Source organism: Octopus bimaculoides, chromosome 8 (assembly GCF_046866305.1).
Source record: "Octopus bimaculoides isolate indiv1 chromosome 8, ASM4686630v1, whole genome shotgun sequence".
Lineage (NCBI taxonomy): Eukaryota > Metazoa > Mollusca > Cephalopoda > Octopoda > Octopodidae > Octopus > Octopus bimaculoides.
Window position 1 is genome coordinate 53,203,513 of NC_142935.1, and position 17,632 is coordinate 53,221,144.

The following is a 17,632-nucleotide window of genomic DNA, read 5'->3' on the forward strand; positions in this document are numbered from 1 at the left end:
ACATAATTTTGGGGTTAAGGTGTAAAATAAAGTATTGTTTGAAGATATTTTTCTTTAACCATTGCTGTAGATACAGTGAAGTAGACATCATTCCTTGTTCTGCAGATGAACCTGAAGAAGATAGAGAAAGACAAGCACTTCGGGGTGCCATGCTCGGGTATGTGATATTTACATTCAGTGTTACTAAAATATGCAACGTATATATTCAATATTGCCAGGGGTATTTGATATATACATTCAGGCTTAGCTGTGTGGTTAAGGGGTTCGTTTCACAAGCACGTGGTTTCAGGTTCAGTCCCACTGTGTGATAACTTGGGCAAGTATCTTCTGTTATAGTCTTTGGCTGACCAAAACCTTTTTGTAATTGTAATGCACATTAATTGCAAATAGTGCTGCCGAACTGGTTCCTGTGCAGGTGGCACGTAAAATACACCATTTTGAGCGTGGCCATTGCCAGTACCGCCTGACTGGCTTTTGTGCCGGTGGCACGTAAAAGCACCCACTACACTCTCGGAGTGGTTGGCGTTAGGAAGGGCATCCAGCTGTAGAAATTCTGCCAAATCAGATTGGAGCCTTGTGTAGCCATCTGGTTTCACCAGTCCTCAGTCAAATCGTCCAACCCATGCTAGCATGGAAAGCAGATGTTAAACGACGACGATGATGATGATGATGATGAAACTTCATTGTAATACAAGCACTGTTGTTTGTTTGCAGTTTTCTCTGCAAACATGTCTAAGCAAGGCGAAAATATTACCTTGCTTGGAAACAGGTATGGGTTGATGACAAGAAGGCCATCCAGCCATAAAAAATATCTACCTCAATGGATCTCATCTAAACTCGTGCAGGCATGGAAAAGAAGACATTGAAATAACTGTTGCTATGAGTATGTGATATTTACATTCAGAGAGTTATCATGTGTATGTAACATTTTTAGTGTTGCATTGCTAGGAGAATGTAATGTTATAGTTAGGATCCTAACAATGTTGACTTGGTACAACTAAAAGCAGATAAAAAGTTAACAGCTCATATCCTTGTCGCCAGCACTATGTTTGCACCAAGGTCAAAATGCTTAACTTCCCTACCAATATCCCAGATTCAACAGACTACTACAGCTAATCTCTGGATTATTTGAGCATTTTGTACTTGTCATTACCTTCTTTACTAAGCCAAGCTGACATTTTATCCATTCTTAGTGTCACAAAAGGCAAGAGTTATATCACAGTTCTGTGATGTTATGCACAGTAGGAGCATACCAATTCTGGCTGTCCAAACCACCAGTATTATCAAGAAATCATAGTCACAACTTCAAATTGATAGAGTTCTGTCTTTATATTTAAATCCACTGGCAATGTTTTGCTTATCACAGAATAACAAAATTCTTTGTAACTGTAGTGACATCATTTGGCGCCAAGGTACAGTCGCCATTACTGCGTTTTCATCTACGCATGCACAGGGAATAGTTCCGGAAGGAACACTGGAAGAGTCCCATGCGCATGCGTGGAATTCAACATCTAAACTTCCCGCTCAATTCAAAAGCAGGTGTACACCTAATGGTGTATAACCACTTTCCTATATAACCATGTAGTTCCAAGTTGGATCACACTGCACAGCACACTGGGAAAGTGTTTTATACTGCAAACTTGGGTTGACCAATGCCCTCTGAGTGAAATTTGGTATTGGCCATTAGAAACTAAAGAAATTCATCTTATGTGCATTGTATATGTACAGCCATGGTTGCATGATTAAGATGTTTGATTTACAATCCAGATTTGGTTCTACTATGCAGTACTTTGAATAAGTGTCTTCTTCTTTAGCTTCTTTCTCCACCCACTCCACCAACTCTGTAAAGTAGTCAGAAACTACAGAAGTCGTATCCACCCAGTTTCTCACCCCCATCTCTCCTTTTCTGCTGCCTCCCCATCCACAATACTTTCGTAACATTCACACTCTGCTCGTCTTCTTATTACTTCTGTTGTACCCTCCAATATCTGCTTTTCATAATTCTCCCTCTGCCTCCGCAACACACCAACACTGCCCTCCACCCACCCACCCCCCGACTTACCTCCTTACACCTCCCTTTACTGCAATGACCCCTCTCAGGTTTCCTTTTCACTATAGTTTATTGCTTCCTTCCAATTGTTGCGTTTCCCTTGCACTTTCTTTCCATACTCATCCCTTATGTTGGAAAACCCTAGAGCTACCATTTTTTGCACAACCCACCTTATCATCTTTTCCATTCTGTCTCTCCTTCCCTTTTTCTCAATTCTGTTACTAATCCCTTCTCTTTCCCTCATTCTTTACCATATTCCTCATCCCCCTTCTTACCATACCTCTTGTGCCTAGGATCATCAGTCACTTTCTTTTCAGTTGTCATTCACTTACAGAAGCCACTTTAGGGCTGGTGCTGCATGAGTATCCTCAGTACGCTCTGTAAAGTGGGTTCATGTTAAAAAGGGCATCCAATTGTAGAAAGTAGACATTGGTACTTGATGCAATTCTCTAACTCATCAGAGCCTGTCAAACTGTCCGACACATGCAGGCATGGATGCCAGAAGTTAAATGATGATGATGCTGATGCATGAATATTCATTAGGCACTGGTTACGTTGAACTTCTTCATTGACCAGTCGATCTGTATATTCAGAAAATCCTGGAAAATGCATCTCTCATATGGAAAATAGAGAAGAATTGGTAACAGGATGAGCATCCTGTTTTAAGATCTTGCCTTAAATAACTCCATCTCTAAACCCATGCTTACATGGAAACATGGATATTAAACAAATGAACATGTGGGTGTGTAAATGTATATTGGCAAAAAATATGAAGAACATAGGCGCAGGAGTGGATGTGTGGTAAGTAGCTCGCTTACCAACCACATGGTTCCAGGTTCAGTCCCACTGTGTGGCACCTTGGGCAAGTGTCTTCTACTATAGCCTCGAGCCAACCAAAGTCTTGTGAGTGGATTTGGTAGACGGAAACTGAAAGAAGCCTGTCATATATATACATATATATATATATATATATATATATATATATATATATATATATATATATATATATATATATATATATGTGTGTGTGTGTGTTTGTGTGTCTCTGTTTGTCCCCACAACATCGCTTGACAACCAATGCTGGTGTCTTTACGTCCCCGTCACTTAGCAGTTCCGCAAGAGAGAATAAGTACTGGGCTTACAAAGAATAAGTCTTGGGGTCAATTTGCTCGACTAAAGGCGGTGCTCCAGCATGGCTGCAGTCAAAATGACTGAAACAAATAAAAGAATAACAGTTTTTAAAAAAAAACATAAAATAGTGTTGTCAAATGAAAAATTGCTTGTGATATTTGTTCCACCTGAATTATGCAGAAAATCCCTTGCTGCTTTTGCAGTCAAAAATGTAGTGAACCAGTGATTGCCTTTTGGGAATTTGGAACCAACAATGCTATTGTTCACAAAATGTGAGATAAAATAAATAAGCAATCATTCTATTTCTGTTGTGTATCAATGTTAATAGTCGCATCTAAATGTTACATTGAAAAGTATTCTTTTATTATTCCTTCTGGAGAAATCTATTTCCATTGTCTCTTCTTTTCCATTCCACAGCACAACAATTGGTTCTATGATGGAATTATCAAATTCTACAGAAAGAGGCGGTAAGAAAACCCATATCAGAATTTGATTCTTTTTGATTCTTTGAAAATCTTTCAATGTTTGGTGTCATGATATTTTATTGGTTTTTAAAAAATTTTTCTTTTAAATAAAATATCCATTGAAATATTAACGACCATTTTTGGAATTGTTTAATGGTGTATGCTTCTCAATAGGCAGCCTAATTTAAATAGGAAATGTAGACATTAGCTGCATATATTATTGTCATTGTTAGCCTTTATCATTTCAGTGCTGAATGTAAGAATACATTAATTCCACTAATTGTGTATGTGTGTGTGTGTGTGTTGAGTCTGATAAATTAATTGATGTTGATCATTTTATGTAATATATATATATATATATATAAAAGAAACCAAATTAGAAAAATTTATAAAAATCTCTGCTAAAGAGGAAACTTTTTTGAATGTAAATACTCCTGTATTGACATAGAATAGTATGTTTGCTATTAAGAGAAGTATTTCTTTTGTAAATAGGGAAGAAGAACGCATATTACTGATGGAAGTAGTGTGGTTTGTGTTTGTGTAATGTTAGAATGACTTAAAAGAGGTTATTTTTTATTTGTTTATTTATTATAAATTTGCTAAAATAGGAAGGGCATCATCTCTCTCACCTTTATTGGCCCATCCTAGATTGGTGATATTGATGTAGTTGATCTATATATGGAAAATGTGGGCATGCTTGAGAGAATTCCAGAAAACTTTAGGAAGGATGATAGGGCAAATTGTTTAGTTTAAGGTCTAGGTTTTGGACATAGACTGGAAAGAGAAACAATATATCTATGAGGCGTAGTTGCGATCAAGTTAATGACCGAATATCTGTCGGTTTGATGTCCATGTTAATTTTTTTGTTTTGTTTTTTTATGTAATCTAGGATGTGTGTGTATGTGTATAGCTATAAATTGAATGGCTGTTGTTTCTGAAATCCAAGAAGTTAACTAGATCCTAATTCTATCTTTAAACTCCTTTCAAACATTGGTTCACATCAGTTTCTAAATCATATAAAGATCATTGATAAACTAGTCACTCACACATTTTTGAAGCATTGTTTAACTGTATGCTCCTTCTGATCCTTTTACCATATCAACCTGGGCTCTTTCAAACATGCTACCATTATGTAAGCTTATTTAATGCATCTGCTTCTCATCATAGTGCTTCACCACCCCCAACTCTCTCTCTCTCTCTCTCTCTCAAACCTAACTTACCTGAGCTACACCTTTATGGAACTTCCTTTCTCATCTCCTCTCCAGTACAATCAATTTAGACATGAACCACATTAAGTTCATTCAGTCAGTCATATCTCCTATGTAGAGAGGGATGAGAAGACAATGAACCCTGTTCCTGTAGCTCTCATCAACTATTTGTTTCTTGTATTTATTGAGTTTTATGAAAAGAGAGGATGAAGTGACTTTGGTATGATTTGGACCAAAAGCTGTATGACACTGATCTACTTTCCAGTTGTACAGCCTGCAATGCCTGAGTCTACCAAATTTTAAACACAACTATTCTGTGGCTGCCTGTGTACTGAATTTTCTGGCATTCAAGTTAATATAGTATATAAAGTGTAAACACGAAGCATAAACATTCAGACATCATCAATATCTTTCCAAATCCTGCTGCATTTTGCATGGGATTTTTGGCCCTACAATGTCGTCTTGGTGTCTATCAACTTAACTATTTTGGCCTAAAAAATTCAAGTTGTATGCTGAAAAATACAGTAACACACTGTATCTATTGAAAATACTTGTCTTATTGTAATACATGACGTTTTTACTTTTTTTTTCTTCAGAACACAAATTTGAACCTGAACCCAGTTGTTACCAACCTTATAATCAAGCTGTAGACCAAGGATCAACATCACATAGCTAGTAAGTAGAGTATATGTTACAATTAGGTTTTCTCCTTTTACTCTCCTCTTCTCAAAAAATGTACACACACACATACACTGTCCACAAAATGGCTGACAACTCAGTCAAATAAGACTAGTGTGTATATATGTGTGTGTTAGCACTCATATACACTCACTGATTGTCATATCTTAATTGAGTATTAACTTTGTATATAAACATAGACATTCCCCACTTTTTTCATTTGTTTGTATATCTTCTGTGAATATAGTTTGCCAGTGGTTGCTCAGAACTGGAATAAGTTGAAACAATGAGCATGTAGAATCTCTGGTAGAGAGGCAGTACTTTAGCTGTACCAGATGTAATAACATGTCTAACAATAAATACTCTAATGGTTCGCTGGGAGTAGTAAAGCAAGTCGTGTCACTGACGCAACATAGTGTTGGAGGCAGATCAAGTGGTATTATTGTGGCTCAGGTTGACAACAAAGTGTTTTTTTATTACACATGTAAGAAGTGCAATGATATGAGAGAGGGAAACATGAACAATGATGTTAGACATTTTAAACACCACTTTGAGACAGGATTTTAAAGATATTAGCCAATATATACTGGGTCATATATACAGATGACTTCAGTTGTATATGCAGGTAAAGTGGTTGGAAAACAGATGTTTAAAGAAGAGATCCCTCTGTGAATGTGGGTGGGGGAAAACTTAAGAAGAAATGGTAAGTATGTTAGACTTCACAGATGAGGTGAGACAGAATGGAAGAGGCTTTATTGGATGTCTTCATCAACTTCTTATTTGAGGTGAAATAGCAATAACAATAGTAACAATGTTTAGATTAGTCTTGAATTATGAATCTTACTAACAAAAAACAAACTTTAGAGGGAAACTTAACTCATAACATACCATCACTTTATCTGGGAGTTGTATTAATGTCCAATCTAATTAATGCTACATAGAGAAAAATCTTCTACACAGGGGAAAAACAGTATCTTACTTAGAAACCGGTGAGGGTTGGCAGCAGAAAAAGCATCCAGGTAGAGAAATCTGTTACACAAAGTGCTAAGTATTATGACAATGATGATGATGATGTGTGTGTGTGTGTGTGTATACACATGTATACATATTATTTTTATTGGTGCGGGCATGGTGGTGGTGGTAGTGACAGCAAGTTGAATCACAAATATTTGCTGACCAGTCACAGGACAGAATAATTTCTTATATTTCCTCAATCAGCAACAACAAGCTGGTTTAATTTCAGTGACACTCTCTTATGTTTCCATTTCCTCTCTTTAACAAGACAACACCTTAAAATGTATCCTTTGGTACCCACCCTGATACGCCGACATGCTCTCCTAAAATAACACTTTTAGTTACTTTAATTACTGCTAATACACTGACTAACCTGTCATGTCAAGCCACTCAGTAACTTCAATAGTTGAGTGATCATCCATTCATAGAGTCACGTGTTTTGTTATTTAACACTGACAGCTAACTTCCAATTTCAGGTGCAACTGTAATCCAAAACAGTCTCTAAGTTTTAAATATTCCTTATGTTGTTAATTTTCTCTCTTTTTTTATCCTATTTTGTTTCTTGATGTAATTGATCCTCATCCAATTAATTGTCTATTGTAGTGACCCTCGCACTGCAACTAATTCTTCACAGCGGATTATATCTGCACTGAAATGTCGCTTGAAGGAGAAAGAAGAAGAAAAAACTGAAGAGAAACATAAATGTTTGATCTGCATGGTATGTAGCATAGTTTCAAATCTTCCCCTTCCCCGTAATAGTAATATTAAAACAACTTCTGGCCAATTATTGGTTCAATAGTTACACATTTATTTTTTTCCATATTAGCAGCATAAGTAAGATCGTTGTAACTTTGAGTTGTCTGTTCAACTACATCAAGTTAATTATATAATTCAAATTTACCTTCGCAAATTTAGGCATCAAACTATAGACTTGTAGAAAGAAGAATTTATGCATGTAGATGTGTTAAATGTGTGAGAGAGAGAGAGATAGAATGATTGGGGAAATCTGATATTGCAATTTGGACATTTGTGTGCATGCATACTGGAAATAAAGGAAATATTCTAATCATCTTTTATTTTTCATACTGGCATGGGTTGAATTATACTTAATGAGCCAGTCTTTTACAACTGGCATCCCTTCCTATTGCTATTAGAATGATACACAATGTAAAGCCTCTTTCTCAAAGATATGGATGTATATTTGATTCAATGTCTGAAAAATGAAAATTTCAGACTGTTACCATATTTCTAATTTAGGGAAAGTTACTGAATGAAACTATAATTTTCCAGATTTTTAACAGCAGTTTTAGAGTGTATATTTTTGATATTTAAAAGGTTTGATCTTCAGTTGTCATACTGTGTCTTATTATCTACATAATTCCAGACTAGAAACTTTTATTTCTAAACTAATAATAACTAATAGCACTCTTGTCAACTGGACCATTGCTTTGTAAACTTACTTCCTAACCTCTTATTGTCAGACAATATTAATTAAGAAATTTCTGATATCAAACTCAGGAAACCCAATGTAGATACACAAGACCATACAAAATTGTAAATGCTTGATTGTGTTTTCTCTCAAAGATTTTTAAAGTACATAGCATCATTAAATGTTGTCTCTGGTGCAAATTGCAGATATGAGATGAAAGCAAGAGCAAAACAAGAGTAGTCTATCTAATTGATTTGTTCTTGTTCAATTTTATATTTCAGTTCAGTTTATATTTCATACACATATTTTGTCATTGGACTGCAGTCATGATAGAGCACTGCCTTATAGGATTTTTCGTCAAACAAATCAACCCCAATACTTTCCTTTAAAGTTTGATAAGTTACTTTTGCTAAGCCCTTAAGTTCTGGGGACATAAACAAACATTGGTTATCAAGTGGTGGTAGGAGACAACACAAGGACATGCGTGTGTTGACCTTCACTATTTGCTTCTCTCTCTCTCTCTCTATTTGTAAGTATATATATATAGGGATATATAAATAGAAAGAGAGAAGCAAACAGTGAGAGTTATCAAATGAGATCCAGAGACGCTCAATATAGAAAAGACTCTGTAGTGCTCAAATGATTTGAACTTACATTCCAAAATCTTTATCAGGGACTAATTCTATGATGTAAAGAGTGACTATAAGAAGATCCAGGTGAGCAGATATGGCAACAATGATGCAAATAAACACAGTTGGGTTTGATACATAATATCATCATCATCATCATCGTTTAATGTCCGCTTTCCATGCTAGCATGAGTTGGACAATTTCACTGAGGACTGGTGAACCAGATGGCTACACCAGGCTCCAATCTGATTTGGCAGAGTTTCTACAGCTGGATGCCCTTCCTAACGCCAACCACTCCGAGAGTGTAGTGGGTGCTTTTACATGCCACCATCATGAGGGCCAGTCAGGCGGTACTGGCAACAGCCACGCTCAAAATGGTGTATTTTACGTGCCACCTGCACAGGAGCCAGTCCAGCGACACTGGCAACTATCTCGCTCGAATGTCTTACACGTGCCACCGGCAAAAATATATATGCATATATGCTTGTAAGTATATATATATAGGGATATATAAATAGAGAGAGAGAGAAGCAAAAGCTGAAAGTATTCATATATATTTATATATTTACAAAATAGATTTACATGGAATACAAAGGTGTGAGCATTCCATCTGCCAACATTATGGCTATACATAATTCCGAGCCCCAAGAAACAGCTGTTGGACCTGAAATACCACACCCTTTCCCCTTAGTTTTCTGTGCCTTTGTACTCCATGTAAATTTGTTCTATAAATATATGAATATCTATATGCTTATGCATGAATGTTTTCAGTTTTTGTTTCTCTATATGTTCATTTGTTTATTTGCATCATTTTACATGTGTGTGTGTATGTGTGTGCATATATATAACTGCCTTCCTTACAACAGTTTCCATTTACCAAATTCATACACGAAGCATAGGTTCGCCCAGAGCTATAGCAGAACTGAACATAAAACCATGTGGTTGCAAAGCATGCTTCTTAACCACATAGTCATGCCCACACCTTCTTGTGTGTCTGTTTTGATAAACACGCAAACAAATTTAAGTATCCTCCATGAAATTCTAAGTAATTTTCATGCCCTAGTCCTTTTCACAGGTAGTGTAAACCTATAGTTGGAAAGAGTAGACGCAAGAGCACCGACAAATGAAATGCAGTATAAATATTGTAATTACAATGTAAAGATTAGATTGATTGTCCTGAAATAGATAATTTTATTAATAGTAATTCAACTCAAATATTTAGAAAATGAAAGTGGATTGGTAGCACAATTAGAAAGGACACACCAAATGCAGCGAAAAGCGCTTTACAGTGGAATCCAGATGGATATAGAAAGAGGAGTAGGCCTAAGAACTCGTGGTGTAGATCAACACAAAAGGAACTAGAGAGAGGGGGACATTCATGGCAGAGTATAAGTACAGAAGCGAGAAATTGTGTGACATGGAATTCAATTATAAGTGGCCTATACTCCGCGTTGGAGGGTTAAAGGCAAGAAAAAAAAAATATTTAGACATGTAATCATTAAACTAGTACCAAAAATAGGTTTCATTATCATCCCAGTGGTTTCAGTAAACTGTTATTCTTACTTGGTTTCTTTTTCGCAAACCTGTACACATCAGTTATTATATGCTTGCTTTGTTAATGTCAATTCGTTATTTATTAACAGTGTAACATTTGTTTTCAGGAATCATATAAAGTCCCTTTAACATCAGTCCAATGTTGGCATGTCCACTGTGAGCAGTGTTGGCTGAGGACTCTAGTAAGTCTTTATTTTGTGTTTCATTCATTATTAGACATTCAACTTCACAATATCAGTCAGTTTCAAGGTTGTGTGTGTGTGTTACAATTCATTGTTGGTATTTGATGATGACATCAGAGAATATAACATTTCCATTTCTTCTCTAATAAATCTGAGGTCTCATGCTTATGTTAGGATTTTCTGTGAGACTAAAACACTAAACTGTGACTAATATGGTCTGGAGTTCTAAACCTTATTACTATCTTACTTCTTTGAGTCTTCTTATTCCAATTATGCAACAACAATACAGGCTGTACAACCCATGTATAGGAGAAATGTATATAGAACATTAGATATATGTAAAAAGCTTTCAAATATTTCATAATGCTACAGTCATTGAATTGAGCAGTTACAACTCTTAAGATACATATAAGACATCATGTACCTTGTATAAGAAATATTTATTAGCATACAGTGTGCTTCTGTCAGAGAAACAACTATGATTGAATTCTCTAAATTTTTTATTGAAAACATTAGATTATTATTTTATAAAGACAATATATTGTCATTTGTATTAAAACTACTACATTACTTATCCTTATATATCAATCTTTTGTTGTGGTAGTTTGAAGGTAGATCAATGACTAATGAAACTAAATGCATTGAAGTATTCAGTCCAACACTGTCACTCCACCAGCTTGCAAAAACCATAGGGTAATGTGATCCTGACTACACTGTGTCTGGAAAAAGACAGGGCAGTAAAGACTAGAATGTCTCTGATAACTGGTCTGCTGAATAAAGACTGACCTACAGCTAAACATCACCAAAAATAACTAGCAGAATATTCACTTCCAATGTACCATCTTTCACCTGTTTATTTCAACAGTCAGTGGTTCCTCTATTGGTGATTCCACAGTGTTTAGAGGTGATAATCCCACCTAGATGTGAAAGATACCCACCCAATATTGAAGACTTGTGTGTGATGATTTAATGTGGAGTTGCCTATTACATACTGACTACTATGACACAATCAGATCTTGAATCTGTATCAAATGATAAAGTGAACCCAGGAAAATTGACAGACACTAATTTGAAATAGATGAACTCATTCTTATTCTTTGCAAACAGTTATGGTAGGTTAATGTAAGATAAGTGTTATATCTAGAAACCCAACAAAATGCTAGCAGCAAATTTTGATTTATGATCTGTTAATAAATTGTCATATCTACTCAGCCATCTCATTCTCATTAAATTTTCCATTAACTACATTAAGCTTTCAATGGATGTTTCCCTGCCAACATTATAAACTGTTCTCTGACCCTGCTGTGTTATATTCACCATTCTTACATGAAAGTTTTTCATTTATTCATACGTTTGACTGTGGCATGGAGAAGTTACCAATTCAGATGTAGAATTTGTCTGTTCCCCTTGCATTGCTATTGAATAACAGCTGTAATGTTGTTACAACAGCTTTTCTCCCACACTCCTTAAATATAGATGATGATGTATATGTAGGTGTATTATATGTTAACAAATGTCTATATATTTACTAAATATTAATTTGTAATGCAAATGTCCAGCTAGCAATGGATATGTAATTCAAGTCCCTTCAATAATACTGTCTACAATTGCTGCCTAAAATACTTAATACTACTTTATGTTGAAAATCTGTGCAACTAATTAATTCATTATCTTACATTGTTTTGTTTCTTTTTTTCCATTTTTTGCCAGGGAGCCAAGAAGTTGTGTCCACAGTGTAATATGATTACATCTCCATCAGATCTCCGGCGAATATTTTTGTAGCAGATTTTCTCCCCCATTAACCTCACACAACTAGCTCTCTCTTTTTTATTATTTATTTTTAATTATGATTGTGTATAATTTACTCTTCATACACAGTACAAAAACACTCACTCACCCACACACCACGTCATTGTCCCTCCATAAGTCAGCTATTCTAATTACATTGTGGTGTCTTTCCAATTCCGGATACAGAGAACTGTGCTAACTCATCAGGAACAAATGGCAACAGAACTCTCTTGAATCCTTGACCAAACAGAAAATCACAATAACACGAATACTTAACACACTTTCTTACCCTCTGGTTCTAGCAAGATCACCAGATGTGAGGACTGATTTGCAGATTTTAACAATAATAAAAAAAATATATAAAATTAAAAACAAATAAAAAATATATCAAAGAATTTATCCATTCGGGTAATACAAAAAAAGAAAAAAAGAAAAGGAAACTTATCTGCATTCTCTTGAATGCGAAATACCTTTTTGGATATTATACACCTCTCGGATCTTTAAATCTGTTAGTGATCTTGAGGTAAAAATCACAAAGTAGATTCCACTTTATATAATTCTCTCTACTATTTTGACATCATAAAACCTTTGCTCCAACATTTCTTTTTCTGCCTTTTATTTTTCTACTTTGACAACAACTCTAGTTTCAGGTAAAAACACTCAAACATAACAAGGGAGACAACCTTGTAGTGTTTTGATAATTCTTTGCCATCATTTTAATATCTTCTACAAATACCACCAAATGTTATCATAGTTTGTTATGATCATAGAAAATAAATGAGGGGTTTAATCAGTTCATTGATTACTTAAAGATACTGAAGAGCTGATCATGAAAAATTATAGATTTTACATATCCTAAAATCTATTCACTGTGGTAAAGACAAACTTTTCAGAGTAATGAAAAATGTTTTAGACACCTGTTTAGCCAGATATTGGATACACCAAATGAGGTCTGATCTAAGAAAGTAACTACTAGTATTACCCTTTGCAGCAGTCTTTGATTATCAGTACTATAGGGTATTTTTTCTGGGTATGTAAGATGAGTGTTGTGCACCCTACCAAACATGGTAAATTCATCATAAATATTGAGCTCAGTCATTAATATAATCATGAATCATAATAAGAAAGTAAATTTTCTGTCTCTTTTTATGAAATATTATGACAGTTGTTCTGAGGGACCCTGCATACATCACAAGTAGTCATATCATAATATGAATAAGGCTGTTGGCAGGATAATGTGAGTGGCAACAACAGGAATGAAAAGCAAGTGGCATTTCACCTGTATACATCCTGTTTAACCTTTGCTTTTACACTACTCTGTAATAAATATACTTTTCCTTTCATGTACCTCTGACTAAGTTAACTATTTGAATTTATTTACCCTGCCTCTCCTTGCTTCTTTTAAATTGTATCAGACTCTTTCTTATTCACTATCACACACCTCTCTAATAAACACTACAGTTTCTTGATCAGAAATTCTCTGTATAAATTTGTCAGGAATTAACTGAAACAAATTTTCTTTATAATAATTCTGTTCATGCAATATTATATCATCTGGTTGTGATTTTGTTTTCAAATTTAATGAAACACATTGAAAACAAAAGATTAGTATGCTTCAGTTTATTCATCAATGATTTTTTTGGTATTATTGTCCAATGCGTAGAAATTCTCAGAGCTTCTACAAGTTAGCTACGTAAATGGTCATCAAGAATTTAGAAGATTGTAACCGTTTGTAATGTGGAGGCACGTGGCTTAGTGGTTAGGGTGTCAGCATCATGATTGTAAGATTGTGGTTTCGATTCCTGGACCGGGCGATGCGTTGTGTTCTTGAGCAAAACACTTCATTTCACGTTGCTCCAGCCCACTCAGCTGGCAAAAACGAGTAACGCTGCGATGGACTGGCGTCCCATCCAGCTGGGGAACACATACGCCATAGAAACCGGGAAACCAGGCCCATGAGCCTGGCGAGGCTTTAAAAGGACGCATTTATTTTTATTTAACTGTTTGTAATGATATACAAATTGTCCTTGAATGGGTCATAAAATTACTCTTAATGAAGCAGGTAGCATACCAGCTAAGAAAATAAAACCATTCAGGAAGAAGTAAAATGATTTAAGACTGAATGACTTTTAATCTTCTAAGAATGTAATAAGGATGAAATTGAACTGCATTGGCATGCACAACCTTGGAACAACCAAGCCAGTTTCTACACATGGCTGTAAATTTTAGTAAAGAACGTTTTTCAACATTGTGTTATACAAATGCAACATGACATACACCTTTTTAAGTTAGTGGTGATGGATAGGTTAGCACATCCACATGTTTCGAAAGACACAGTGCACCAGATACCTGAGCATTATTTTTATTATCATTCCAAAAAAATTGGTTCAACAGGCATATTTTCAGTGACTTGTTTTTCTCATCGCATTCCTGTCCTGCAATCCACAAACACCAGGAAGGTGTTCTCAAACTTTAAAAAAAAGATGGTGAGGTTATTACATGTAAGAAATATGAGTAGTAAAAGAGAACATGGCTGCATTGTCTGGTATATATGTAATACATGATGCATGAAATTGTTTAGGCAAAGATAAGTTTTGAGTGAGCAAATCTACAATCTTAGGTGTTACAATTACAACCATATCATTTCTATTTGAGGTTTAGTATGTTTAGAAGTAGATTATCCAATGAATTTTTTTTTAAAGACTAGATTGTGATTTTGAGGGAAATTTGGCTGCTATTTTTACCATACCAAGTGACCCTGTAGGGGCTCTCATTTTGTGATGTTTGATGATAGTGGAGATAGGACAGATGAGATTAGAGAGAATTGGTAAAAGAGATATATGATATTGCAGTCTTTCTGCTCACAAATCTTCATATTATATTCTTCCATTTTTAAGAAAAGGCAGGATAGTCATAGCTGGCATGCTTTTAATCATGGTTAACTCGGGCCTAAACAATAATCTAAATTATGTTTGTAATGTAGACACAAGGCTACGAATTGTGGAGAAGTAATTGATTGAATGACACCAATACATGACTGATAGGGCCTCTCATGCTGGACAGATCAAGGACAGAGGCCAGACTAATATGAACCAACTCATCCCAGAGGTAAAAACAGATCTGGTTGGGCCAACGCGCCTATGTAGAAAGGAAGCAAAGTTAAAGAAGCATCACTGACAATTCAAAGCCAAGAAAATCAGGAGGAGAAAGGCCTTCCCTCAGGGAAACATGATGCAATGATTTGCATTTAGTCTGTTGCTGGAAGAACTGTGCAACCAAGCATCTTCTAAAACTCAGCCCTGAGTTAAGAACAGTAGAGAAAAGTCATCGATGGCTGTGCTCCTAAGGGAGTGAAATGCTTGTAAGTATCAAGATAGGTGGAGAGATTTGTACACAGATTTTGTTTTACTTGCCCCTGTATGGGAATCAAATTTTTCAAACCTAACTACATTGTTTATCCGAAATTTGGACAGATGTCTGAATCATTCATACATACTAAGAATTCTATGATACTAAACCAGAAACCTTTAAATTATGTTAGTGCCCTGGCTACGTTAGCATCTTTAGAAATGTGAAAGTCAAATACAAGCCTTTAGAAACAAATATATAGTGTGTGTAATAAAAAGGCTGGGTTTGGTTATTTGCAATGGTTAAAACACCTGAATTAATCACATGGTTATATATAATGATTGGAGAGAAAGAAATTTATTAATGTCGGCCTCTGGAAAAGGAAGTAAGGGAGATAACTTCAGACCGTTTTTTTTCCAACGACTTCTAAGCCATCGTCGACGCTTAAATATTGGAAATAATCAAACCCCTTTTTATTTCGTAAATATATGGTCAGCGCCTACTTAAATTAGCAAATATATTTACATATAGCTACTAAATGTGTATGGAGCCTTTGGAAGGCGTAGGATGAAGTAGAGAAGACTGACCTCAGGTTGTGCAATTTCACAATGGAAATGACAAAAGGATTAAGAAGATTACTGATTCACTTTGCTCAAGATCCACTATCTCAACAACAAATAAAGAAAATAGGTCCTAAATGCTTATCATTTATGTCTATTCCCTCTGTACCAAGCCTTACCCACGAATCATCTTCATAACATCCATCCTACCTTTATCTTTCTGACTATAGCACTATTTCCTCAGCTGCTGTAATTATACAAAGTCAGAAATGCACATATTTCACACACCCCACCACCACTTTTGTGCTACTTGTTATTCTTCTCTTTGGAACTGAGAACTGGTGGACCAGGTGGCTACACCAGGCTCCAATCTGATTTGGCAAAGTTTCTACAGCTGGAGGCTCTTCCTAACGCCAACCACTCCGAGAGTGTAGTGAGTGCTTTTACGTGCCGCCGGCACGAAGGCCAGTATATTGCAGTAAAATAGTATTTTTAATTGAAAACTAATCTTAAACAGTCTGCATAAAGGGTGTGTAGATGTGTTTGGATACATGTATATATATATATATATATATATATATAAATGTATTTTATGTGCCACCTGCTCAAGAGCCAGTCCAGGGGCACTGGCAACTATCTCGCTTGAAAATCCTACGAAGGCCAGTCAGGCGGTACTGGCAATGGCCACGCTCAAATGGTGTATTTTACATGCCACCTGCACAGGAGCCAGTCCAGCAGTACTGACAACGATCTAACAATTTTACATTCAGGTAGACACCTTGTAGCATGCTGTTTAAAGCCTGTTTAGGCTACCTGATGTCATCGACAATGTGAAAGGTATATTCCACTATACTTCAGGAATATAGAGGCACAGTACACCACAATTAAAATGGATTGTTATACAAATAAATGAAATGGCTAATAAAAAAAAGAAACAAGCTACCTTTTAACAAGTTGCCTGAGACACATCTGTGCCTACAGTGTACAGTTGTTTGTACAGCATCTCACCTGTGAGGCACCAATGCACAATGGGTCAAAATGGTCATAATGAATAGAGTCTCGTGAATTTCATTTTCTTTCTCTCATATTTACATATATAGTCTTACTCCAAAATACTTTCCATAAGTCTACATAAATATTTTGAATATGTAATATCCAGAATATGAGAGAACTGGTGAAGATCTGCATCAAGAAAAATCAGTCTAAAAGGTGGTAAGTAGCTTGCTTACGAACCACATGGTTCCAGGTTCAGTCCCACTGCGTGGCACCTTGGGCAAGTGTCTTCTACTATAGCCTCGGGCCAATCAAAGCCTTGTGAGTGGATTTGGTAGATAGAAACTGAAAGAAGCCCGTCTTATATATGTATATATATATATATATATATATGTATATATATATATATAAATATGTGTATATATATATATATAAATATGTATATATATATATATATATATATATATATATGCGTGTGTGTCTGTGTTTGTCCCCCCAACATTGCTTGACAACCGATGCTGGTGTGTTTATGTCCCCGTAACTTAGCGGTTTGGCAAAATAGACTGATAGAATAAGTACTAGGCTTACACAGAATAAGTCCTGA

General features: G+C 35.6%; 1 protein-coding gene across 1 annotated transcript in view; it reads left to right on the forward strand.

Annotated features, from left to right (window-relative positions):
- The window catches only part of LOC106867254 (E3 ubiquitin-protein ligase Rnf220), a gene marked incomplete at its 5' end in the record, with an annotated part of 61,967 nt that extends 49,241 nt beyond the window's left edge, over window positions 1-12,726 (forward strand). The window contains 6 exons of the mRNA XM_089356465.1: window positions 71-157; window positions 3,599-3,648; window positions 5,450-5,528; window positions 7,149-7,263; window positions 10,265-10,339; window positions 12,050-12,726. Coding sequence (XP_089212591.1) covers window positions 71-157; window positions 3,599-3,648; window positions 5,450-5,528; window positions 7,149-7,263; window positions 10,265-10,339; window positions 12,050-12,121 — 478 coding nt within the window. The remainder of the gene's footprint in view (window positions 1-70; window positions 158-3,598; window positions 3,649-5,449; window positions 5,529-7,148; window positions 7,264-10,264; window positions 10,340-12,049) is intronic.
- Window positions 12,727-17,632: the final 4,906 nt, after the last annotated feature.